Source organism: Netta rufina, assembly GCF_964035555.1.
Source record: "Netta rufina genome assembly, chromosome: 5".
NCBI lineage: Eukaryota > Metazoa > Chordata > Aves > Anseriformes > Anatidae > Netta > Netta rufina.
Window position 1 is genome coordinate 5,476,668 of NC_140128.1, and position 26,387 is coordinate 5,503,054.

The following is a 26,387-nucleotide window of genomic DNA, read 5'->3' on the forward strand; positions in this document are numbered from 1 at the left end:
CTTGCATGAATTAGAAATTAAATACAAAATAAGCATATCATAGTGTAAAGTAGCAGTTATCTTTGTGGGTGTCATTCACATGACCCCATTTTAATCTATAGCGGATAGATCAGACACAAGTAATTATACTGTAAGTACTTCAATTTATGGGAGGTAATTCCTACTCTGAGTTACTGTGCTCACGGTGTAAAAATTATGATCATGTAGTTTTCTTCTGCTTTAGAAGCAATTGAGATAGAACATTAAATCTCCTAAAATTACTCTAAATCTCCTGAAATCTCCTGAATTACTCTACTCTGCTTTGCTAACATTTGTAGAGCTACACTTCTTTTTTAAATAAGCATTTCATTTGTGTTTTTCTCATTATTTCTCATTTCTCTGTTTAAATAATATATATGTGTGTATGTATGTGTGTATGTATGTGTATATATATATATATATATATATATATATTTTTTTTTTTTTTCCTGCATTCCAGAAATCTATGTAATCTGTTCACAACACAGCTTGTGTAAATTCAGCCTTGGAGTTGCATTCTCTGGTTTTCTGTTTTTGGGTTGCTATGATTCAAATGACTTATCCTATGTCCAGAGAAGGGCGACGAAGCTGGTGAGGGGCCTGGAGAACAAGTCCTACGAGGAGCGGCTGAGGGAGCTGGGCTTGTTCAGCCTGGAAAAAAGGAGGCTCAGGGGTGACCTTATCGCTCTCTATGTGTACCTCAAAGGAGGCTGTAGCGAGGTGGGGGTTGGTCTGTTCTCCCACGTGCCTGGTGACAGGACGAGGGGGATTGGGCTTAAGTTGCACCAGGGGTGTTTTAGGCTGGATATTAGGAAGAACTTCTTTACTGAAAGGGTTGTGAGGCATTGGAACAGGCTGCCCAGGGAAGTGGTGGAGTCACCATCCCTGGAAGTCTTTAAAAGATGTTTGGATGTAGAGCTTAGGGATATGGTTTAGTGGGGACTGTTAGTGTTAGGTCAGAGGTTGGACTCGATGATCTTGAGGTCTCTTCCAACCTAGAAATTCTGTGATTCTGTGATTCTTCTGATATGAAGACAAGAGTCTTTAATTGGTCTGCAAAGAGGAAAAAACAGTATTATCATTGCATACTGGCATGTGTATCAAAAAGCATAGCTTAAATGTATGCTGCTTTGTGCCTGTCCTTTTCTATTAGTTTTCCATGTACTTGAGTCAGGCCAACAATGAACTCTGAAACCACCAGCTTTTCATTCATTATTTCTTATAATCTGTTTATAAGCTGCTCTTAGTGTTGCTGAAAACAGTCATTTTCAATGTGAATGAAAAAAGAAACTTAACTGTATTTTCTCCTTTCCCTCCTTGACATTATTTTACCTCAGACAGCAGCAAGAGCTAGATTTGGCTGTTTTATACCTTATAAAGTCTACAGTTTCAAATACTGTACTGTATATGCACTGTATATAGCTTTTCAAACTGATAGTTAAAGGCTAACTGGAATTTTTGGTGGTACTGTTCTAAAGACCATAAAGAGGTAAATGTTTTATGTGGTTACATGTCTTGGGATTTATTAACAATATCATAGCATCAAAGAGGCTGCATATGTAATTGCCTATTTTGTAATTGTAAAAATACATATGTAATGTCATGTTGCATATGTAATTATTTTCCTTCTGAAACACACTTGCCTCACGTCTAAAACTCTACAAGGAAATTTGATCTGCTTTTTTTCCTTTTTCCTCTCTCCCTACTCAGTTTTCCATACAAAGCAGGGGTATTATCTTTCAGGTACACCTCCCACATAGCATGTGGTGAACACAACTTTGGGGAAGCTATATTTATTTTTTACAATACTATTTTGAATTCTTTTTGGACATGTACTTTTGTTTCATGGTCTCATCTTGTGCTTAAAATAAAGCAAATTGTAAATATCTATCAGGATTCTGAAGTGTACAGTTCTCTCTTGCCATCTTCACTGCTTATGTTTTGTAGATCTTTTTCCACCTTTTGTTAATGTAAATAAAACTTACTATTAAAAATCAGTAACAGATGACTGATCAGTTGCATGTAGAAGGGAGGAATCCACCCTATCTGGTGGATATATCTATACTCTCTATAGATACATTTGCTCTCTATAGGTACATTAAAGGAGGCTGTAGTGAGGTGGGGATTGGTCTATTCTCCCACGTGCCTGGCAACAGGACGAGGGGGAATGGGCTAAAGTTGTGCCAGGGGAGGTTTAGGTTGGATATTTGGAAGAACTTATTTACCAAAAGGGTTGTTAGGCATTGGAACAGGCTGCCCAGGGAAGTGGTGGAGTCACCATCCCTGGAAGTCTTTAAAAGAAATTTAGATGTAGTGCTTATTGATATGGTTTATTGGAGGACTGGTTAGTGTTAGGTCAGAGGTTGGACTAGGTGATCTTGGAGGCCTCTTCCAACCTAGATGATTCTGTGATTCTGTGATAATGTTTGTGTACATGCAGTCTTTCTGTATGTTTGCTCTGAGTAGATTATAAATTTGGTGTTCTTCCATTTTAATACATGATTATCTGTGTCTGTTTCACTGCTTGTTTCAATAGTGGTCTGTGAAACTCTGGCAAAAAGCTGGGGTATAGAAAGCAAGACCTGAGTACAACAAAAAATAGTTTTTCTTCTAGCCTGTCTTCATTCTCCCTACCAAGCAGCTGTTCCTAGAAGATGGATGGGAATAGAAATTTAAGAAAGGTGATGAAACCCTACATCAGCTTCTAAGCTACTTGTGTGGCCCAGCAGTAGTGGTAAAGGATATATGTAATTCTTGGGTCTGCAGGAATCAACCAATCTCAATACTGTAATGCTGAGAATCCCTGGTATAGATTTGCTGATGTTCCCTGTGAATTGGCCCAGGAGCCACAAAGAAATAAAAGACTGAAAACCTAAGACAGGTTTTGTTGCATGTTAAGGATTGCCTTGTAACACTTCTGAATTTTTTTTAAATTGGTCAGAGATTGAATATAACAATATTACAGGTTTATCTGTCTCATGGTTCATGATAACAAACCTGCAGGCTATACTAGATATAATGAAAGAAAGACAAGTCATGGAAGAAGAGATTCTATATCTTTTAGAAAGCCATTTTACCCACATCTTAGTGGGCACTTCTGATTAACTATAGGAGTCTGTTTTATTATTATTATTATTTGTATATAAAAATATTAGAAATTACAGAACTTGGAACATGGAGTAATATGAATGGCTTTGCCTCATCACAGAGCAGTGGATTTGTCAAGATATTTTAAACATTAAACAATATTGGTTCAGTCTAGTTAGGCTGCACACCTTGAATTTAACCAGTGATGTCTGATAGCTATGGTATTCTATTTTTATTTTTGTTTTTATTTTTTCCCGAGGGATTTATTTTAAGTACACCATGTTCTAATAGCACTATAGGGTTAAAACTGATTACATGTCTTTAAAAAATGAAGAAAAAAATAGCAAGAGCTGGTATTCACAGATTTTTATTTTTTTTTTATTTTTTTTTTTTTTTTGTAAAGGGAATTTTCTTCCTTCCCTGTGAGATTTTTTTTTTTTTTTTTTTAGCATATAAATGGGCTGCTTAAATGCATCCTTTTAAATCTCCCTACCAGAAGGAGAAAACTGGACATTAGAGCTACACCTGCTGAATGTTTTTGTTATCCATTCATTATCAGGCATCTCATTATAGAAAAGCCACGAGAAGCAAAAGTCATCTTTTTGAAGACAGATATTTTTATTTGGACTGATTCAACTAAGTTGTTTAATAATATACATTACTGTTTATTTCTGAGGGTTATCTATCTATATTTCCATGAACTGAAATACTTAACATTTTTTTTCCATTAATATTATTCACTGAATCACTTTTGCTGTGGAGATGGGGAGACCCTCCGCTACACATTTTGGTTGGAGAGCTGCCAGGCAGAGAAGGACCTGGGAATGATGGTGGATAGTCAGCTAAATATGAGCCAGCAGTGTGCTCAGGTGGCCAAGAAGGCCAACAGCATCCTGGCTTGCATAAGAAACAGTGTGGCCAGCAGGGCTAGGGAGGTGATCGTCCCCCTGTACTCGGCTCTGGTGAGGCCGCACCTCGAGTACTGTGTTCAGTTTTGGGCCCCTCGCTACAAGAAGGACATGGAGGTGCTTGAGCGGGTCCAGAGAAGGGCGACGAAGCTGGTGAGGGGCCTGGAGAACAAGTCCTATGAAGAGCAGCTGAGGGAGCTGGGCTTGTTCAGCCTGGAGAAACGGAGGCTCAGGGGTGACCTTATTGCTCTCTACAGGTACCTTAAAGGAGGCTGTAGCGAGGTGGGGGTTGGTCTGTTCTCCTGCGTGCCTGGTGACAGGACGAGGGGGAATGGGTTTAAGTTGCGCCAGGGGAGTTTTAGGTTGGATCTTAGGAAGAACTTCTTTACCAAAAGGGTTGTTGGACATTGGAACAGGCTGCCCAGGGAAGTGGTGGAGTCACCATCCCTGGAAGTCTTCAAAAGACGTTTAGATGTAGAGCTTAGGGATATGGTTTAGGGGGGACTGTTAGTGTTAGGTCAGAGGTTGGACTCAATGATCTTGAGGTCTCTTCCAACCTAGAAATTCTGTGATTCTGTGATATTCTGAGGGTTTTGTCAATGGCTAGCAATGCACACAGCACCAAATGCAGAGTAATTATTTTTACTACTTCTGTTACTACTCCATGGTTTTACAATACAATTAATCTGAACAGAGGAGTCTCTGCTAACTTTTCAGTGTTTTGAAACTTCTGTGAAATCTTGGTCTGGATTAATTTAATTTTCTTTTAACTTTAATCTATAACCGTACTTCACCCATCAAATCACAGAAGGTGAAGGCAAGTACTGGGAGAATGGAGAACTTCTCCCACAGGGGGCAGATCAGGTTTAAGACCATCTGTGCAATCTGAAGGTCCATGGGACCTGATGAGACCCCTGAGGGTCCTCAGGCAACTGGAGGATGAAGTTGCTAAGCCACTGTCCATCATCTTTGATAAGTTTTGTCAATCCAGTGAAGTTTCCACTGACTACAAAAGGGGGCACAAGCCCCGTTTTTAGAAAGGGAAAAGGGGAAGACCCAAGGAACTATAGGCCAGTCAGCCTCTCCTCTGTGCCTGGCAAGATGGAGCAGGTCCCCCTGGAAACTATGCAAAGGGACATGGAAAACAAAGAAGTGATTGGTGACAGCCAACATGGCTTTACTAAGGGCAAATTGTGCTGGACGTATTTGGTGGCTTTCTATGCTGGGGTTACAGAATTAATGGAAGAGCAACTGATATCATCTACCTGGACTTGTGCAAAGCATTTGATAACGTCCCACACAACATTCTTGTCTGTTTATCAGGGAGTGCAGTGATGGGACAAGGGATAATGGCTTTAAACAAAAAGAGGGTAGGTTTACATTAGATATAAGGAAGAAATTCGTCACTCAGAGGGTGATGAGGCACTGGCATAGGTTGCACATAGAAGCTGTGGATGCCCCGTGCCTGGCAGTGTTTAAGGCCAGGCTGGATGGGGCTTTGGGCAGCCTGGTCTGGTGGGTGGTATCCCTTCCCATGGCAGGGCTTTGGAACTAGATGGTCTTTAATGTCGCTTCCAACCCAAACCACTGTATGATTCTCTTCCTGCTCATGGTTAATTAGCTGTTGCTTTCTTGTTTTAGTGATAATCTCATTCCATTTCTTCCTTTTTAAAAATCATTTTTTTTTCCAATGTCATTAATGTTAGAGAATTAGAAATTAATTCTTAAGTGGCTGCCAGTAGCAATAGGGTTATTAGTAGGTACAGCTATGGTCACTTCTAAACTTCTCTTACCTTGGCAACCTCTAGTGCTGGAGCCTGTGTTCATCAAGAGTCTCATCAGACCGTACATAAAAAGAAAGCAACATCATTGTAAAAGAACCTGGAGCCTGATTTGGGGCTCATAATTTTGTGCGTGAAAGGCATACTTATATCCTATTTTTGAAATAATGTGCTCTATGTTTAGGTGTATGTGTATTTATTTTAATGAACTATGTATTTATTTTGAATCTCAAAATAAGACATCAGTATTTTTACTCCTCCTTTATATGGTTTAAGCATTCTACAGATGTGTGAGCCGTGTTTTAAGCAGGATATGTGTGGAGAGGTGTTTTTTTCCATACTTAAAAAAAAAAAAAAAAAAAAAAAAGAAAAAAAAAAAGAAACAAAACCCTGAGTTCTCCTTTCACCAAGTTTACAATCATGGATTTCTACAGACATTGTTTTGGTGCCAAATTATATATATATATATATATATATATATATATATATATATATTATATATATAAAAATATATTTATATATATATATAATATATATTTATATATATATAATATATATTTATATATATATAATATAAATAATATAATATATTTATATATATATAATATATATTATATATATATATAAATATAGTTATAATATATAATAATTATATATATTTATATATATGTATTCTCTCCCCCTACAACCCCCCCACACCAAATTCCAATCACACCAGTGTTGGCACAGTGAGTTATAGTCATTCACACATCACAGACCAAAGTTTTAAACTTGGGCTATTTTAATGTAATGAGAATTAATAGGTCTGTTTCTTTTTCCGTCAGTTGTTGCTCCCATGAAACTAAGCTATGAGAAGATAGTAAACTGAAAGCTTTAATGTCCTGTAACTGTAATGAAATTTGTAATTGAGGAAGGGATATTGTGACATATTGTTTTTCCTCCAAAAATGTCAGAATTGTCACTGTATTTCTGAGCTGGTATACTGTATCAAATAACATGTAAAGAGCTTAAACACATTCTTGAAAGGTTTTCTTCTAAAAGAAAATTCATTTTCTTATTTGCAGAAAGAAAACAGTGAATTTTACATCATCTTATAAACATCTGTAGAAAAAACAATGTAACAATGAGGGAAGAATGCAATTAAGGTTCAAATACAAACTGAACTAGGTAGTAAGAAAACTTGTATTAGTAGAAATTATTGCATGACCTATGTTTTGCTTGAGGGATTTTTCAGAGTAGACACAGGCAACTGGGTGAGCCAAATATTCAGAAGCCTCTAGAAAGAGCTGAAGGGGAGGGGGGGGAGGTTCTGCAAAAGAGGTTGCAAAATACAGAAGTCTAGATGAATCTTGGTCATTCTCTCTCATGTTCTTGTTCTCACCTACCTTCTGTCTTTAAGCTGTCACTCCTGTTTCTTTTAATTTCTTTTTATGCCCCCCCTCTGCTTAGCACCAGTATTGCTGCTGGTGAAGCTGCATGCAAGGGTCCTACCAGCAAAGGATGAAACTGCAGAAGTGCAGGTATCTGACCATCTTAGCTGAAGCACCAAAATGAGTTGGGTAACTCAGAAAGGTACAGCAAGGGTATGATAAAAATGCTTAAGCATTCTGTGAAATGTCTGGTGCTTGGTGAATTTACTCAGTATTTCTTTATTTAAAAATAAAATATAAGAATTGGTACACTTTAAGTACCCCCCCCCCCCCCCCCCCCCAAACAATTAAGAAAACACTCAACATCTGCTTTTGTTGTTGTTTGTTTATCCAGTTTTCTTGTTAGGGAAGTCGTGTGGGGGTGGCTTTCTGGTATTAGAAATGTCCTGCTGCTTATTTCATTCTTTTTACCCTGTATAGTATTACTGACCTTTGTAGGATGATTTGTGGAACCCTCTGAGAGCAGATTTGTTGATGGGGCAAAAGTGCTCATGGCTGCATAAATCAGTTGGCAGTATGCTATTGCCCAAGGGTGTAAAGAACTGTGTGATGCACAACCTGTTAAAAACTGTTCTGGCAGGGGCTGTTGAAGAGTTACTTTGTTATTGTTATTATTATTATTATTTATTTATTTAAAATTCTGGCCCAAATCTGTGGGCTTTGCAGAAGCAAAGAGATTTTTGTTCATCGCCATGAGACATGTTGCTTCTAATGATGCTTTTACTGAGAGTATTTAAATATTTGTGTGTATGTGGATGAGCAAAACTACAGACAATACTGAAATAGTAATGAAACTGAATATTGGTTAAGGACGGTGCAATAGGATAGTTGTCCTTGTATCTTTGCAGTTCACTGCAAGCTGGACAGTAAAGTGTGTTAAGAAAAATGTCTGATACTTCAAAGTAGAACAATGTGAGGCCTGCCATTTAATTGTGGTGAATTCTTAGATCATTGAAATCTATCCACTTGCTTGGCTTCACAAGAGAGAAGGCTGTTATCACCTGTTTTAACCACCCAGAAGAAGATACTGTATTTAATGTTTCCTTGTCAGTGTGATGCTCTTTGTATCTGAATGTGCTCTCTTCAGTTCTGACCTTCAAACCAGTGGGAATTTCAGTCTCCCAGTTGATTGTCTTCAAGTGGCACAGTAGTTGAAATAAACATGGATTACAAGAAACACTTACATTTCTAGGAGGATAAGTTTTTAAGTTTAATGTAGTTTTATTTTCTTGATGATGTTTGTTCCTATTAAGAAGAGCTATGGAGTTTTAAGTTTCCATCAGATATAAATAAAACACTGAAGAAGCATCTAAATCATAGTTCACAAAGCAGAAATTCATTAATATGAGTAAATAAAAAGTTCTGTGTTGAATGCAAATTTAGATCTTTCCTTTTGCATACCATGGAAATGAAACAGCGTCATCGCTCTGGTTGTCAAAGATCTGCCTTGCACCTCTGATCTGTTGTCCGTGGTGGAGTGTCTTGCCCAAACTGCAGTGCTAAGTGTCAGAGAGGTCTAATTTGTTTTCTTCAGAAAACTGTAGGAACACAGGAGACTTTGCATAGAGTTTATATTATTCCTGAGAGGTACTGTAATTCCAAACGAATTTGGCTTGAAAAAGAAAAAAAGATTATCAATCTAATAGCAACGCTTTAAGAGATTGTTTGTTTGTTTGTTTTGTTTGTTTGTTTGTTTGTTTGTTTGTTTTCCTAATAGAAATACATTTCAAAACATGCCATTTAAATGCAAGGATAATTTTAGATTGTATGTCACCTTTAAGAAATCCTTTTACTATGTAATTAGCATGGTACATAGCAACTTTCTGCAGCTTTTTATGTTGTATCAAACAGGATTCTGTGCAGGAACAGATACAGAACACAAAATAAGTTGGAGCTACAGAAGTTGAAGTCACTGCTGTAAACTTTTAAGAGTTCGCATTTGCAAAAGTCACAGTTTACGTTTGGCAGATAAATTTGTCATCAAAGGTGTTCTGTCAGTTATTGCACCTGATCCTGATATCTGCTTGCCTAACAAATAGCATTAAAATATTTTAGAGAAATGAATCAAGCTTTGGAAGAAATACAACTGTGTTGTTAGGCTCAGTGGGGAAAAAAAAAAAAAAAAAGCTTTTTAAATAAAAACATTCAGTATTTCTTGCATATTTCCTGAGATTTATTTGTAGAATCTGTATGAGATCTGTGAATTATCAAATTCTGATATTTCAATTTCACTGGGTATCATTAAAAGCAAAAAATATTTTACTTTAAAATTTAGACTAGTCGCTTTATGTTGTCTTGCTGGACAAAAATTCCTCTATTCTTTCTCTGCTAATGGAATTGTTTTCCACATTTTTTTTTCTTTTAATTTCAGCTTTTATCTGGTACCTTAGGAGATGTAATTACGAACACAGGTGTATAGCTTGAACTGCATTTTCTTTTTTTGTCTTGAATTGCAAATAGCTATGCATATGGTTCTCTGTGTTATCATGAAAATTTCCTTTGAAGCCTGTGGGATTGTTTGTGTTAATAAAACTAAGTATATTCATGATTCCTTGCTTGAAGGTAAGCTGCTGTTCATACAGTAATATGTACTTAATTCATTTCATGCATCTGGTAAAACTCTTTTGATAGTTATTAGATTATTCACGAAGCAAGAAGTTGCCAATGGATATAGTAAAACTATGCAGCAAATGGAAGCTCTCTAATTCTAGTAAGGAATAAGAAACATGCATTTAATTAATTAATATGCATTTAATTAACACAGGTTCTTAGAATAAATAATTTACCGATTTTTGTTGGGCTTGTACCACTAGAGCAAAGCCTGTGATGACTCTTCCATCTCTTGGAAACTCTGCTTCAGTTAGAACCATAGCAGCATGGAATAATTTGAGTTGGAAGGGACCTTTAAAGTTCATATAGTTCCAAGGCCCCTGCCATGGGCAGGGACACCTATCCAATCTGCCCTTGAACCCTTAATAGACTAAGTTAAAAGAAATCTGGAAAAGCTTAGAGGAGATCTGGAAAAACTTAGTTAGATTGCTGGTTGAAGGGTTGGATGTCCCAAGTGCTAGTAGTTACTAAAGATACAATATGCAGATACCTGTGAAAGAAAATTACCAAATTACACGTATATAAATATTAATAAAATCGTGCCTTTTCAATATCAGATTTTAAATGGCTTATTTCTCAATTATAATTGTAAAATTATCGTAAAGTTTAGGAAAATACTTCTGCATGTAGATACCAGGTTTACTTCTATTGAATGTATATCTTTTTTTGTTATTATTATTAGTCTTGTTAAGCATGGGGATGTGTGCTTGGAAGCAGATGAATGTCCATGTTCATGGAAAGGAAAGGAATATTTTCCAGGTGACAAAGTGATTTCTTCGTGTCATACATGGTAAGTGCAGATCTAGTTATGTGTTTATTTCATTTTAGTTGTTTAGCTCTGACTTGATTATTGCTCTATTTTTTACCTTCATGTTTTGTAATCATTTCATACTAGATTCTAATAAATGATCCACCCTAATTTTGTATTTCTGCTCATTCAAAGAACTATTAAAATGACTTTTTTTAGGGTTTGTTGTTTGAGGAAACTTTTACATTAAAAACAAAACAAAACAATACGTTGTTTGGGGATGGAAAGTTGGAAAAAAAAAATGGCAATTTTCAATTTGGAAAAAGCGTGATTTAGGAAAATCACTGTTTTGATTGTCATTCTGTCAAGATAGTCAAAATGAATATTCCTTGGCCAATGTTCCTAGAGTACAGGAAAAATTCTTCAAATATTACACCCAAGTGACATTTGTTAAATCAAAACTTCCTTCTTCTGCATTTTAACATTTATCATAGAATCTAAGCAGTCTGAGAGCCCAAAACATAAGCCTGTGGACTGCTACAATGATGAGTTCAGGACAGTATTGAGCAATTCCATTTTCAGAGCATAGTAACATATATTGTTTGGCTTTGTGTGTGGTAAGATAACTGATGAATGAATTGGCAATAAAAGGAAGTGTTCCACTAGACTTTGGTTGATAGGACCACTCAGTGATATGCAGAGACCTGATCCTTTCACTGTCCAGTGTCGTAAATATAGCTCATTCTCTGTAGCTATGTTACTCCGCAGTATCCTTGAGTGCTCTCAGTAGAACATGGTACAACATTTCAATAAGCTTCACTAAAGCTAAGATGTGAAAACATACCACATCTGCATAATCCTGATACAAACTTGTTTCCTGATGGAGCCACCTGTTTTCTTTGTCTACTGTTGAATGCTTCAACTTGGCACTAAGTGTTTGTTTAGAGCCTCAGAAAAATCAGCTATACTGTCAAGTATCAAGATCATGTAGTAGTGCTGTAGCCTTCAGCTTATCAGCAGAGCAGTTTCTTCCTTTTGTTCCCTTCTTTTAGCTTACCAGGAACATTTAACTGGTCTCACCTGGTAAACTATTGTGCCTGGCCTGTGCAGCTCACTATAGCCTCGCACAGTGAAGGCTTGTCCAGTCAGCGCTAGACACTGCCTTGTCTGGATATCGTTGCCCCCTCCAGCCTTGTGCTGACTGCCTACCTCTGCCTCTCGTCAGGTCCTCAGTATCTGCTCTAGAAGATATTTGTAGTCCTTTGGTCGACTGGTGAAGCGACTTACAAGCCATCTCCACTGGGCAGGCAGGTAAAGCGACCCGGGTTATTCACCCCCTTATTTCCAAAGGCCTCTCCAATTGGACCTGGTGTGTGATTGCTTGCATCAGAAAGAACTATTATATTCCATTCAATCTGTGTGAGACTTCACCAAAGGCAGCAGCAGTGCAGGTGAAAAGACTGGATATTAAGCCTTCTGTATTTTTTTCTGAGGCCAGGCCCATTAATTCTGTATAATCCTTATGGCTTTTCAAGTCTTCCGCATCCAAGAAGCAAAGACAAGTGAAGTGATAATGACTTTTTGGCAATCATTTGTCCACTGACACGGAGTCTGCAACCAGCTCTGCTTTCTACAGAAGTGACACATTTGATGCAAAGTGCAAAGGTCTTTGAGACTGCTGTGTATGCATGCTTGAGTATATTTGATATGTCAAAGGAAAAGTGCATTTTTGCTTGTGCAAAGCATGAGAACACTCAGCAAGACCATTTAAACAGTCATAACAATTACAATGACAATAATGCTATTTAATGCACGGAAATAGTGTTAATTATCATTCATATCTCATTTAGCATGGGCAACATAACTATTAATCTGACTTGTCCAACAGTAAAATGACAAATTAAGTGATTTCTTATATTGAAAAAGTACTAATGGAATCCCAGGGACTTTTGAATCTATCACAGGAGTATGGCTGAACTGCAGTTCTGTGTTTCCCAGTTTTTGAGGTGGATTAATTTGGTTTTCAGTGCAACAGCCAGAACATATACTGGCTAGATTAAACAGTCTATCAAGTTTGAGAACATCTAAGGAACCTGAATGTGCATAAGTCCATGGGACCTGATGAGGTATATCCAAGGGTCCTGAGGGAATTGGAGGATAAATTTGCTAAGCTACTAAACATCATACTTGAGAAGTTCTGTCAGTCCAGTGAAGTTCCCACTGACTACAAAAGGGGACATAAAAATCCCATTTTTAGGAAGTCAAAAAAGGAAAACCCAGGAAACTACAGGCCAGTCAGTCTGACCTCTGTGCCTGGCAAGATCATGGAACAGATCCTCCTGGAAACTATGCTAAGGGACATGGAAAACAAAGAAGTGATTGGTGACAGACAACATGACTTTACTAAGGGCAAATTGTGCTGGACATTTTTGTTGGCTTTCTATGATATGGGGCTACAGCACTGGTGTGTAAGGGAAAAACAACTGATGTCATCTATGTGGACTTGTGCAAAGCTTTTGCTGTTTTCCCATATGACATCCTTGTCTCTAAATTGGAGAGACATTGGGATTGGATGGGTGGACCACTCGGTGGATAAAGAATAGGCTGGATGGTTGCACTCCAAGAGTTGCAATGACTTGATGTGTTCTGGCAATGTGTTCTTGCAGCCCAGGATGCCAACCGTACATACCCTGGGCTGCATTGAAAGAATTGTGGCGAGCAGGCCAAGGAAGATGATCATCACCCTCTGCTTGTCTCTTGTGAGACCTCATGTTGAGTACTGCGTTCAGCTCTGGGGCTCTCAAATTGATAAAGACATGGAGCTGTTGGAGTGAGTCTAGAGGAAAGCCAACAGGGTGATCAGAGGGCTGGGGCACCTCTTCTGTGAAAATGGGCTGACAGAGTTCAGCCTGGAGAATAGAAGGCTCTGGGGATACCTTATAAAAGAGGGTATGCTTAGATTACATATAAGGAAGATTTTTTTTTCATTCAGAGAATGGTGAGGCACTGTTGCAGGCAGCCCAGAGAAGCTGTGGATGCCCCATCCCTGGAGGTGTTTAAGACCAGGTTGGATGGGGCTTTCAGAAACCTGGTTCAGTGGAAGATGGGGTTAGAATTATAAATGACCTTGAAGGTCACTTCCAACCTGTCATTCTGTGATTCTGAGATTGAACAGAAATGGTTGTGGTACCAACTGAACATACCAGAGTAGCATTTTGGTGCTGTGTTGTGCCAGGTGAGATAGATGTTGCAGGTAGCCGTGCTTGTTTAGTCTCTATAGGTTGCTCAATTCCGTGTTCTTAAACAAATACTTCTTAAAAATACATATTAAAAAAGGATAGTCAAAGTCTGAAAGCAGCTGGTAGTTCTACTTTTCCAAATGGGACTCTCTAGGTTCTGATAATGAAATGTTAGTTTACTTAATATGCAAAAAGACTGGAGCAGAGGACATGGAAGACCTAGTATATTCTTAAGCCCTTCCTTAGGACTGTAAATATATTAGGTTTCCTGAAAGAGAATACTTGCAAAGGAGTTTCCTACTCTTTGCATGTTAAGAAACGTTTCTTCTCCAGAGTATAACTGAAACCGAATGTTTCACAGAGAGCATGAGAAGCCGCAGTTACTCTTTCCATCCATGTGTACTTTCCTTCGTTTGCCTTTCTCTCTCCATCAGCTTGGGTGCCTGCCTTAGGCAGTGCTTTAAGATGATTGGAGTTGGCTGGGTGAGTCCCACTGCACTCTACTTGTGCTTTGTTATGGCAAACACTTTTACCATGTAGTACTTTTAACTGAATTTAACCAAATACTTCATGTAGGTATATAGATATATGAAACATAAGCTTGCTTCTAAGTGGAGTGTTGGAAAACATGGAAAATTACTTAAGCTGGTACAAGTTATGTGGTAAAGGAGCAGAAGGAAGCATGGTGCTGCAGGGAACTGGATGCATTTATTTGCTTGATTGCTGGAGTCCTTATACGAACAATGGTGTTCTAAACCTGTCAGATCTCATAGCAATATGAGTAGAAAATAAAAAGTTATACTGACATGAAACTTAAAATTTTATTGGTGCTTTAGTATGAGATGTCAAATATCAGTGATTTATCAAATATTTCCATAAGTCAGGTTCATATGTTAGTTGTAAAATATGAAACATTCATTTAATCAGGTAATTCATCGTTTAATACTTTGAAAATAAACTTAGGTATGTGCTGAAATTATATCATATTCTCCATTTAGTTAAACCTATATTTATAACATACATCTTGTTATAGCTGTGATAAAGTTACCTGGGCCCCAACTTTGCTGCCTTTATCAGGGGACTTTTTTTTTTTGTGTACAAGTGATTTTTAAAAAATAACATTTAAAAAAATTACTTGTGGAAACTGGAAATGAAATTTTATCCATTATTTGTAAATATGACATTTCTGGAAATGTTAACTCGGATGCCAATGGGTTGATGCACAGGAATACACAGTATTCAGTGCTGCAAAGCCTTGCTGTTAGGTAGTTACAAAGCAAACGTAATTCAGAAAGGTCCTAAAAGTCACTTTCTGTATGTGTGGTGAAAGCATATTAATGCTTAAAGTAGCCATAAGCAGAACCTGACTGAACTAATCTTAGGCTAAGGTTTGTTTGTGACAATACCAATGTATCAGGAAAACAAAACAAAACAAACAAAACAACAGCAACAAAAAACGGTTCTTTCAAGGAACCTAACAGAATAGCAGTATTATTATTTTTTTTTCTTTTTTTTTTTTTTTTTCTTTTCATTCTTTACTTATGCAAAATTCCCGTTCAATCATAGAGTGAATAAGCATGGTAGTAGTAGGATACATTGCTTGTTGGATTTAAGAATCAGCTAGTATAGCTGATTCTTAAATGTACTGTGAGAACCTGACAGAGATAGCTTTATCCTTGTAGCCCGTTGCTGGTATGAGTAACTGAGGAATAAGTTGTGTTACCTTGGGTGGCATTTTCTTTTCTTGTTACAACAGAAGAAATGCCCTTTCAATGTGTGAAATTTCTGGAACCTATGAAGTCCAACAGGAAGGAACACAGGCTATGTGTGTTCAATACGTGATAAATAAAAATTAGGGAACTGATTTATTTATGCTGCTTCTAGTTAAAGTTTCATAATGGTTCAGTCCATAGTCCTCATACTTACATGTCCTTAGTAGTTCTGCTGCTTAATGCAGTAGGTATAATCATTTGTCTGTGGTTATGGCTGATATTACCACTGTTGGTCATACATTTTGCAGCATTTGCCAGCATGGATCATTCCAATGCACCTTCCATCCTTGCCCTTCCATGTGTACTGCATATGGTGATCGACATTACAGAACATTTGATGGACTTACATTTGACTTTGTTGGAGCTTGTAAGGTTTATCTAGTAAAGGTGAGACTTTTTTTTTTAAGCCTATGTAAAACTGGATTAAAAAACTACCTGTTAAAAACTACCCTTGTACTTGTGTCCTGTTTGTACATTATACTGAGTACTACATGTATTTAAGCTTTGGTGTTACTTAGACTTTAAGTCATACATCACATAATAATGTACAGAGGTTTCTACTAATTTCAACTATGTAACAATATGTATCATTATATTAGTATATTTAAAAGCACCTTTTTTTTTTTTTTTTTTTTTTTCTTTGCAGGGTACTTCTTCAACCAGTTTCTCAGTTATCATAGAGAATATTAACTGCTTTAATACTGGAATCATTTGCAGAAAACATATTTTCATTAATGTTGGAAAATCTTCTCTAATATTTGATGATGAAACTGGGAATCCAGTAAGTGTCAGCCTTTAATACTGCTAAAAGGCAGAGTATGTCTCTCTCTGAGTATTTTTTTCTTTCTTGTTGGCAAAAAAAAAAACAAACAAAACTGTGTCAGTTATGTAGCCGAGGTGTAAATATTTTCACAGTGAATGCTGATCAAACCTGTATTGTTGAATGAAAATCTTAAACAAAATCTTAGCTATATTTCATGAAAATGTTAGACAATTATAATTCTTCTGTTTAGCCTCGATGTGTCTATGGAAAAATACAAATATTTTGATGTCAGTGGGTATCTTGCTATTAATTCCATTAGAACAAAGATTTTAATTAATTCTGGAGTATAGTTGTATAGAAGGAATATTCTTATACTTCTGCAAAAAAATAAATTGCAGCTTCTGGTATATGCTCCAAAACAAAAATTTCATTTTTGTTATGGCCAAACTGCAAACTCTGTCACTGTAATATTTAGTAGTTATAGTAATTTCAGTATAAGTAATACTATTGTTAGTTTACAAACCAGCTACACAGAGAAAGTGTTGTCATTGTGTGAGGTATTTTGTAATTAAAACAGACATCTTAGTCTGTGCTACAAATAATTTGGCATCTGAATGATATTGTATGCAGGTAAAAATGCTTTATGTAAGGAAGATGGCAGTCTTTGTACATATTTAGACAATCACTTATTTCAAGAGGATGCTCCGTGCACACTTATACATATTCAAAAAAGCAGCTGGCTAAGACCTTCTGAATGCAATGCTGTATACCTAAGTGAATTTTATACCTCCATGATGAACCATTAACAGTTTTATCTTAATTGTCATTACTCATACTGTAAATTTGATATAAAATCAACTTTTAAAATAATAAATTCATCAAAATCCAACACTGTTCACAGGAAGAATCCAGACCGCTTTCAGTTAAACATTGAGTCCTCTGTGGTCTTTTTTCAGTTTTGGGACTTCTGTCTAAGAACCATTTGTGTCATTCGCTTTACTTACATGTTCCTATCAAGTGAACATTTTGTGGATACATTATTTACATTATAAGCTATCTTGTTTTATTTTGAATAGAGCTCATCTAGTTACATGGACAAATTACAAAAAATACAGTTATGGAAAGCTGGGTTTTTCACTGTTGTTCATTTTCCTGATGAGCACATCACTGTTCTTTGGGATCAGAGAACAACAGTTCATGTACAGATGGGTCATCAGTGGCAGGTAAGTGAAAGTCAACACTCTTAATGCCATTTCTTTGAAATCTTCGTGTAAGTCTTATTAAGTAAATGTATGTCATCATTGTTCAGAAAACAGACAATACGTCATTAAGCCTGTAGGAACTCAATAGCAGTGTCAAGAAGAGAAGTATTTAACTACCTTGTCAATTAAATTAATCATTCTCATTTACAATCTCTTTCCCCCCCCCATTCACTGTTTACTGTCTAACTTCTTTAACAGCAGAAATAAACCTCCCGGGGCAACATTCTCCTACATTACTCATTCCCTGCCTGACTGGAGCAGGTGCTATTTTGCTGAAATGTAAAAAAAAAAATAATAATAATAATAAAAAAAAATAATAATTGCTAGCAAGCAGGTCATTTCTCTGAACAAAAGATCAGCTCTCTTCTCAAAGGCTTAGAGATACACAGTTTAAAGGGAATAATACTGATGTCAAAATAAAGCAAAATAAAGTATCTTTCACAACTTTATTATCACAAACAGCTGGACTTTTTGGGGGGAAATTAGCTGAAAAGGATTGAATCCTGACAAATTTATAATGAAACAACAGAAGACGGACATGTATGAAGCAACTTTTGAAAGCAGTTGTGATTGGTAGTGTTTTATATCTTGTAGAAAGAAATATGTTATGTTTGTTATTTGTTGTTTCAGGGTGAATTGACTGGATTATGTGGAAATTTTGATTTGAAAACAATAAATGAATTGAGGACTCCAGATAATTTTGAACTAACAAACTCACAAGCATTTGGAAACAGTTGGACAGCTGTAGAGGTACTTGGAAAAATAATGTATTTGATAGTAGATCTATATATGTTGTTTTTACATCATCCAATATATCTAGAATAAATTAAGACGTGCATTCACTGAAGTCTCAATTAGGCAGCAATGCAAAAGACAGTATATATACGGTTCTTAGAGATATCATAATCCATTAAGCATAACAAAGTAATTGCCTTTGTTTCTACACAGTAGAGTGTTTTAGAGAAAACATGAAATAAACAGTTCCACAGTTATCCAGTGTAGCTATTAGTTAAGTAACAGATCTGCAAATATAGTTTGAAATCCATTATCTATATAAATGTATGTTTTATATAAATAATGAATATTGATGTTTGAATAGTGAAGCAGTATGTTGTGAAATGCACATAAATTCTGAAGTTGTTCCTTAAAATGTCTTGCAAAACAAATTCATAGTAGCTAGCATAAAAAGACCTGATTTCTGACCATTCTAATGAAAGCTATTTAAATGATCTTTGCTATTTATTTAAACTGACTGCTCAGGTAAGTAAAGACTACAGATTCAGACTTTGTGGCAACCCTTTTTAGAGCTATATGCGTGTATATGTTTTCCTGCTGCTGTCAGACAAATGAAACTATGTGTTTTTCATTTCTGCTGATTAGCATACCCTTTAAATTCCATATCTTATTCTCTCTTAAGTTTCTTAAAAGATGCATTTTTTGTGCTTTACTATTCTTAAAATAAATAAATAAAAACAAACAACAAAAAAAACCCCGCACAAAACAAAACTATATTTTGTAAGTTCAAACGTTCTAATGAAACAAGTTTCTCCCCTTCATTTTGCTTTCTTGTTAAGTGTGTTGACAGCTCTGACATTCGAAATCCATGCAGTTTGAATCCACTTAGAGAGCCTTTTGCCAAGAAGGAATGTGGAATATTGTTAAGTGAAGCATTTGAAGCTTGCCATCCAGTGGTGAGTTGGGGTCACATATAGAAAGATGTGCAAGTGAACATCTCACTAGAGATAACTTTACTCTTCAGCTCATGTCTTCCATAACAGAGTAATTTTTACTACTGTAGCAAAAGAGGATATGAAGAAAGCCTAACCCATACTTATTCTGATTCTAAAATGGGAGTGTTTAACTGGGCCTGTCACAAAGACTATCTGCACTTAGCTAACTTAGACAGTAAGCCATTTGTTGTACATTATATGAGCCATTTGTTGACATTATATATGCCATATAATACCACTGGCACTGTTTAGCCTTTTTACAATGTAGTTAGTACTATTAGTCACCTTTACAATGAGTGGAGACAAGATTATACTCAATTTGTATTACCTTTTGTTTTTCATTCCAAGCACAAAAATTTACGGAATTGTAACAACTCGCTTTCGTTTGCTCAGATGCATTACATAACATGCACATTTTTCAGGCATGTTTAAATAAATTCATAGCTTATTCTAGGCAGTCTTATAGGTGAAAAACTCATTCCTAGAAAAAAACTGCATACATCTCCTTACTCAGGCAACCACCTAAGTAAAATGAACCGTACAACTTGTTCAGACAGTCATCAGGCTCAGGCTCAGTTCAAGAATGGGGAGAGCTGATTTCCAGAGCTAGGTGTTATATGGAGAGTGACGTATCCCAAGATGTTCTGGTGTTGAAACTGTGTGCATAGTGTAGAAACTGTAAGTGTCGGAAGGGTTCCTAGGGAGAAAGGAGATTCTTCATGAAAGACAACAAGGAATCTTGCAGGGTTGTTTTGTATAATATTATTTTGGAGGAAAAGGGAAGGCAATGTTAAAGTTGTATTAATGAAACATTGGTTTTAGTTCACTGTGAAAGGTATCAGTTGTGTTCCTTATGTCTGTAAATATTTAAGTGTAAATCCATGTAGAATGTATAACAGTTCAATAAGCAAATTAACATTGACAGATTTCTTTGAAATTTTGTCCCTTAAGACAAGACTTCAGAGTAATCTGAGGGGAAAATCACAAGCTGTCCCATAAAATTGCTTAATTACACGAAGAGAATGAACCACTCTCATGGGAAAAGTTTTCCATCTATTTTATTAATTCTTACATTTTACATGTATCTAGCGTTATTAACACTCCTGGGATATATTTATTTGTGGTCAGTTTAGAAAGAGTTTCTCTTATTTAATAAGCTTCTATATAGTTTATTATGGTTTAAAGGCATGCAAAATGAGCTCATATTAACATCTCAGCCTGCATGTTTGTAGTGGGTCATTGATTTAATTATTACTGAGTACTGTACAAGATTTTATGATATGTTCTAATACACTGTTTTTCTTGTATTTCAAGAAGACGTGTAAGTTCAAATCTTTAATAGAAGTCTTATAAGTTAAATTTTGAAGGAATTGTGGCTTTGTGCTGATTGTTGCCAGTGTCTGTATGAATAGTTTTAATTAGTAATATTTGTATTTCCAGATTGATGTCACCTGGTTTTACTCAAACTGCTTGACAGATACATGCGGTTGTAACCAAGGAGGTGACTGTGAGTGTTTCTGTACAAGTGTGTCAGCATATGCCCATCAGTGCTGCCAGCATGGAGTTTCTGTAGACTGGAGATCCCCTAGAGTGTGTCGTAAGTTTCCTTAACAAGCATGGCCAGTGGCTGCCACTGTATTCATGAGACCCCTTATGGAAAAATCAAACACACTGAGTTCCCTAAAACCAGGAAGGAAACTCTTAAGACAAATTAGCGGAGCTACAGCATGAGTGGCTGTGGGGTGGAAAGATGAGCGTGTGCCTCTCACTAATCTCCATGCTCATTTTTGTGTAGCTGGATCACATATTCCTTTCCATATTGGTGAGTGATGCACTTCTAGTTTTTCTTCCTTGTCCCATGATGTGAAAGGAGAGGTCATGGTAAATGGATATTAGGATATGGCATGAAGGACATCCCTCAAACTGAACTTCTGTTAAAAAGAAAAATTAACAGAGTCCAGGAAACATAGCTGTGCCTTAGTGCTCCCTCCAGTACAAATGTAGAAGATAAGTCTTCTGAAAGAAAAATAAATAAAGGATTTTAAGCAGAATTTTGTAATTATCTTGCTATTCCCATTCAGCAGTGCTGAGAGGTTGTAAATAAAATAAAATAAAATAAAAATCTGAGACATTTTTCTATGGCACCTGGTGCAAATGTCTAACACAAGACAGTCATTTCCGCAAAGATGTAGTGGAAGAGGGCAAAAAAAAGAAAGGATTGAAGGAAACAAACAAACACATCTTTACAGCTTTTCAGTGGCACAGGGAGAACATGCAGCTTTCTCAGAGTCACAGGAAATTTGTTGTAGAGCAAGAGGATTATTCATAATTTTTGATAGAAACGATGCATGCGTGTTTCAAAACGAGCATGGAAAGACAGCAAAGTTTAGCCTTAGCCACTAGAGGTCGCAAAAAGCCAACTATAGATACATAAGCTTAGGATTTCTGCTAGAAAGTAATGCTTTATTTAAATCAGTGTAGTGAAATAAATATTAAGCAATAATAAATGTTTGAACAAATGCTTATGTGTGATATAGCTTAGCCAAATAGTTGATTTACAACTCAATCAATAAAGGATAATGGAAAACCTGTTTATCTGCAGAATGTGTGCAATTGTTCTTTCTTTTCTTTCTATTTTTTAGCTTATGATTGTGAATATTTCAACAAAGGTAAGTCCTAAAGGAGCTGATAATAAGAATATAGAATCTTTGGTTTATTTATATTACTCGTAGTATTTTGTTTAAAAATACTGTGTTGATGAAAACGGTTGCAAATGATATATTATTAAAGTAACGAATAATCTATTTTACCCCTTTTTTTTTTTTTTATTTTGCTTTTCCAAAGGCTTTTAATGATCCTCTTAATGTAGGCCCATGTCTGTTTATCTCAGTTGCTATATGTTTATGGGTAACAATGAAGTAATTAATAGAATATTCAGCCCATAGTACTAGTGGCACTCCTTGCTTAAGGAGTAATGCAGTCAAAAACTTGATACCTGTTGTTTCTGTTAAACCAATGGTCATCCCGTGTGCAGCCACCAGAGAGAGCTAGTAATTAATATAATTCAACTTTCTGTGACTAAATGTTAAACTATCTGTTTTGGTATGCCTGACTTAGCTTTAAATTTTTGAGCAACAAGTATTGCTTGTATATTATGATGGATCTCAGAGAAAGGTGTAAAACTGATACAAAGTTCTTGAGTGGTTAATTGGTACTGGATACAGTTTGTGCTTCTGTATTACTGTGGTAGCACTGGAATCTTTATGCAGACTATTTTAAAGTTATATTGAGGGTGTCTGCATTGTTAGACATGGCATAGATGTAAGCACTGTAAGCCAGCCTGGTATAAGGAACGATCAGGACTGCGGCTATTTATTCTATAACTCTTTTTATCATGCTCACATAGAAACATGTCTATCAGGATATTCTGGTCTTCTGTTAGACTCCATATTGCAGCAGCTTACCCCAAATAAGATTTTGGAGAAGAACTGAGTCTAAGTTAGGAGGGACTTGTGCGACATATCAGCCCCAAGCTATCTGGCCAAGAAGCTACCATTTCTGATACATATACTGGTTGAAAAGATTTTGAGTAGCTTCAAGTTGATAATTCAGTGGAATTTTAGCTAAATCACTATTTAAGCTGTTAAATTAGTTTAAATAAAGTTCAGTTGAATAGGAGATGGTTTCAGTTTTAAATTTCTGTTATGTTTTGTTTTATAAATGAAATACAGCCTGAGATGAGGTAATCTTGCAGTTGTAACAGATGGAAATGGCAGTGCCTCTAACATCTGTGGCAGTAGCGTGTGTTAGTAGTGAAGTTGGATGGTAACATAAACTTCTGAAGTGTGGTATCAGTTTTATTTTTTGCTGATTTCTCACTGACAAATTACTTGGAATACGGGAGGGTTGTACATTGGAAAAGTTTGCAATAAACATGCTTAATATATATTTATTTAATCTCATCTTCCCACTGCTTGCTAATCCAGCTCATAAATACTCAACATAGGATGTTCCAGAGCTGCTAGTGGAAAAAAAAAAATAAATCCTTGTGCTAAAAAATTTCCTTTTCTACCTCAAATACAGTAGCATTGCCAAAAATTACTTAGTTTTGGAGACAGGAAGGTTAAAAAACTCTTTTAGACAGAGGTTTTTTGTATGTAACTTTTTGTAACATTTTTTCATGAATCTAGAAGCAGGAGCTTTTGTCTTTGGTAAGGGGAAATTCTCATTTGATAGATTTTTCTCAAGTTTGAATGGATTAGAGATCTAAAACTTAAATGTATATTAACATATCCAGAATAATATATGTTTTAAATATTTTTAAAAATATTTTTTCAGCTCCCTGCACTAAAGGTAACCAGATATCACTGTACACGTTTATCTGTGCATGGGCCACATGTTCATACCACATGCAGCTTCCCTAGCATTTTAAAACTCTTAATATCCTTTAAGATTAGTGAGAGACAGAATACAAGAACAAGCTTCAAAATTCAGTTCGTAGTTTTAACCTGTTTGAACAGATTTTGAGGATCAATGGTATTAACTGCAACTATCAGCTGAGAAGTTCTGGGAGACTTCTAACTTAGATGGATGCTTGCCATCTCCTGGTTTGTGGGTAAAACAGTAGTGCAATAAATTGCTCAAGTGTGGTCTAAAATGCCTGTTTTTAACAGAGGAGTTTACAAAAATAATTTCAAAATACTGTGAACTTGGAACTAACTGAAGGAGTGTGGCATTGTGAGATTTGTGAAATGACAACCTCACATGCTTCTATCTTTTTTACCTATAGGTAAAATTTGCCCTTTCCTTTAAATGCAATGCTGATTTCTTCCTGTCATGCTTCCCAGTGTTATCATAGAATCATAGAATGGCTCGGCTTGGAAGGGACCTTAAAGATCATCCAGTTCCATCTCCCCACCAAAGGCAGGGATGCCACCCTGCAGGTTGCCCAGAACCTCATCCAATCTGACCTTGAACATCTTCAGGGAATGGGCATCTGCAGCTTCTCCGGGCAGCCGTTTTCCAGTGCATCATCACCCTTTGAGTGAAGCGTTTCCTCCTAACCTCTAATCTAAATCTTCCCTCTTTTAGTTTAAAACCGTTCTCCCTTGTCCTGTCATTATCTGATTGAGTAAAAAGTTGCTCACCATCTTTTTTATAAACCACCTTTAAGTACTAAAAAACTGCAATGAAGTCACCTCGGAGCCTTCTCGTCTTTAGGCTGAACAGCCCCAATTCTCTCAGCCTTTCTTCATAGGAGAGCTGCTCCAGCCACCATTTTAGTGGCTCTCCTCTGGGCCCGTTCCAAGAGCTCCACATTCTTCCTGTGCTGGGGCCTCCAGACCTGGACACACCACTCCAAGTGGAGTCTCACAAGAGCAGAGTGGAGAGGACAAACACTTCCCTTGAGCTGCTGGCCACTCCTCTTTTGATGCAGCCCAGGCTGCAGTTGGCCTTCTGGGCTGCAAGCACGCACTGCTGACTCATGTCAAGCTTTTTGTTCAAGGAGTTCTTTGATATTTGACAGCAACAAACTATTTCCTGCAAAATGCCTCACACTGTGGACACGAGTAAAATTGGTTTTAAATAATAGTAAGAATTGATAGAGACTTACAAGTAAAAAATTTACATCACAGGATGGTCTGTAGAACACTATTTACTTCTAAATCAATTAACTGATGACTCAGTTAACTTAGAAAAGTGGATGAGAAGGAGAAAAAGGAGAAGCTAATGGTGAGTCTTGAGAAATCTTGAATCTTCAGGTCTCAAGTTTTGAGTCTCAAAGTCTTGAGTCTTCAGCTCTTCAGTACTAGTACTTAGTACTGTCTAGGTAATTTGGATAGTTTTGAGAACAGGTATTTTCTAAAAAAGTGTAACTTTGTTTTGGTTGTCATTACAGTTTAATATATAGCACCTAGAGTTTTCAGAGCAGAGAGATGTATTTCTCTTCGTGTGCTGTATTGTTATGTAGAACTCAAGCATGTGTGACATTGGGCATGAAAGATAATTCTGGCTTTTTTTTTTTTCTCCACAGCTCTGGGAAAGGGCCCATACAAACTGGTCAGCTACTTGGATGGGGAATTTGTACTGGCAGTGAAACTGGTGGATGGTTTTGTTTTCCCTGTGAGACAAGAAGATGGACACGCAGTGAGCTTTATGCTTACTTCAGGACTTTATAAACCCAAATCACATGGTAAAGTCCCTGTAATGTAGAGGCTTAAGTAAGGCAGAGCACATTCTCTCTTTGAATACTAGCCTATGTCTAACTACAGACCTGGGTAAAAAAATCTTTTCATGTCAGCTGATTCTGCACCTTAATGTTGTCTGCCAAAGTTTTGATTTAGCTGGTTTAATTACATGATGTTAGCTTTAGAAACAGATACTTTTAGTTGAAAAACTAACAATTCTTCTCTAACCCCAACCTTCAGAAGCCCCCAAACCAGTATTGTAGCCCAGTGCTTCAGATATGTGTTGCTCCTTCCACCTTTCCTCAGGCAGAACTGGGACATGGAAAAGAATGGGAAAGAGATGATATAAGAAAAGTATTCTCTAATTCACTCAGTCTGCCACCATCACTTATTGTCTTGTACAGAGATGACCATTGGCTCCAACTTGAGCTGAAGTTGTGTGCTGTGAATGTGTCTTCCTGTCCTGAATTAAGTTTCCCAGTGAAGGAATCTGTTGTTAATTCAGCAGATGAAATAGGTCTTGCACACTTTTAGACAGGTTGAGAAGACTTACAAGAATATATTCAGCACTTTGTGACATTGATTAAATGCTATAGTTGTCTGCATACCCAATTTTACTGCTCACAGAGCACTGAAGCCTCAATATAATTTTACTGCTTATAGTCTACTGATCATGTCTTTGGACAGCCTGAAGGTGGCTGTCTTTGTGTAATCAAAAACAAGGGGTAAGGGTCAGTTGAAAAACTGAGAAGCATTTAACTGTTGTCTATAGAACTGACACAAGAGCTCATGTAACAGAATATCCAGGGCCAGATTGCTTTTATTAATCGTAGCTTTGAGACTTGTACATT

General features: G+C 36.6%; 1 protein-coding gene across 1 annotated transcript in view; it reads left to right on the plus strand.

The window, feature by feature from the left end:
- Nucleotides 1-26,387, plus strand: part of OTOG (otogelin) — a gene marked incomplete at both ends in the record, with an annotated part of 102,664 nt that overhangs the window by 33,238 nt on the left and 43,039 nt on the right. Inside the window, 9 exons of the mRNA XM_084286949.1 lie at nt 10,517-10,624; nt 15,842-15,980; nt 16,240-16,374; nt 17,433-17,579; nt 18,249-18,368; nt 19,193-19,309; nt 20,789-20,945; nt 21,991-22,017; nt 25,383-25,541. Of these exons, the coding sequence (XP_084143075.1) occupies nt 10,517-10,624; nt 15,842-15,980; nt 16,240-16,374; nt 17,433-17,579; nt 18,249-18,368; nt 19,193-19,309; nt 20,789-20,945; nt 21,991-22,017; nt 25,383-25,541 (1,109 nt within the window). The remainder of the gene's footprint in view (nt 1-10,516; nt 10,625-15,841; nt 15,981-16,239; nt 16,375-17,432; nt 17,580-18,248; nt 18,369-19,192; nt 19,310-20,788; nt 20,946-21,990; nt 22,018-25,382; nt 25,542-26,387) is intronic.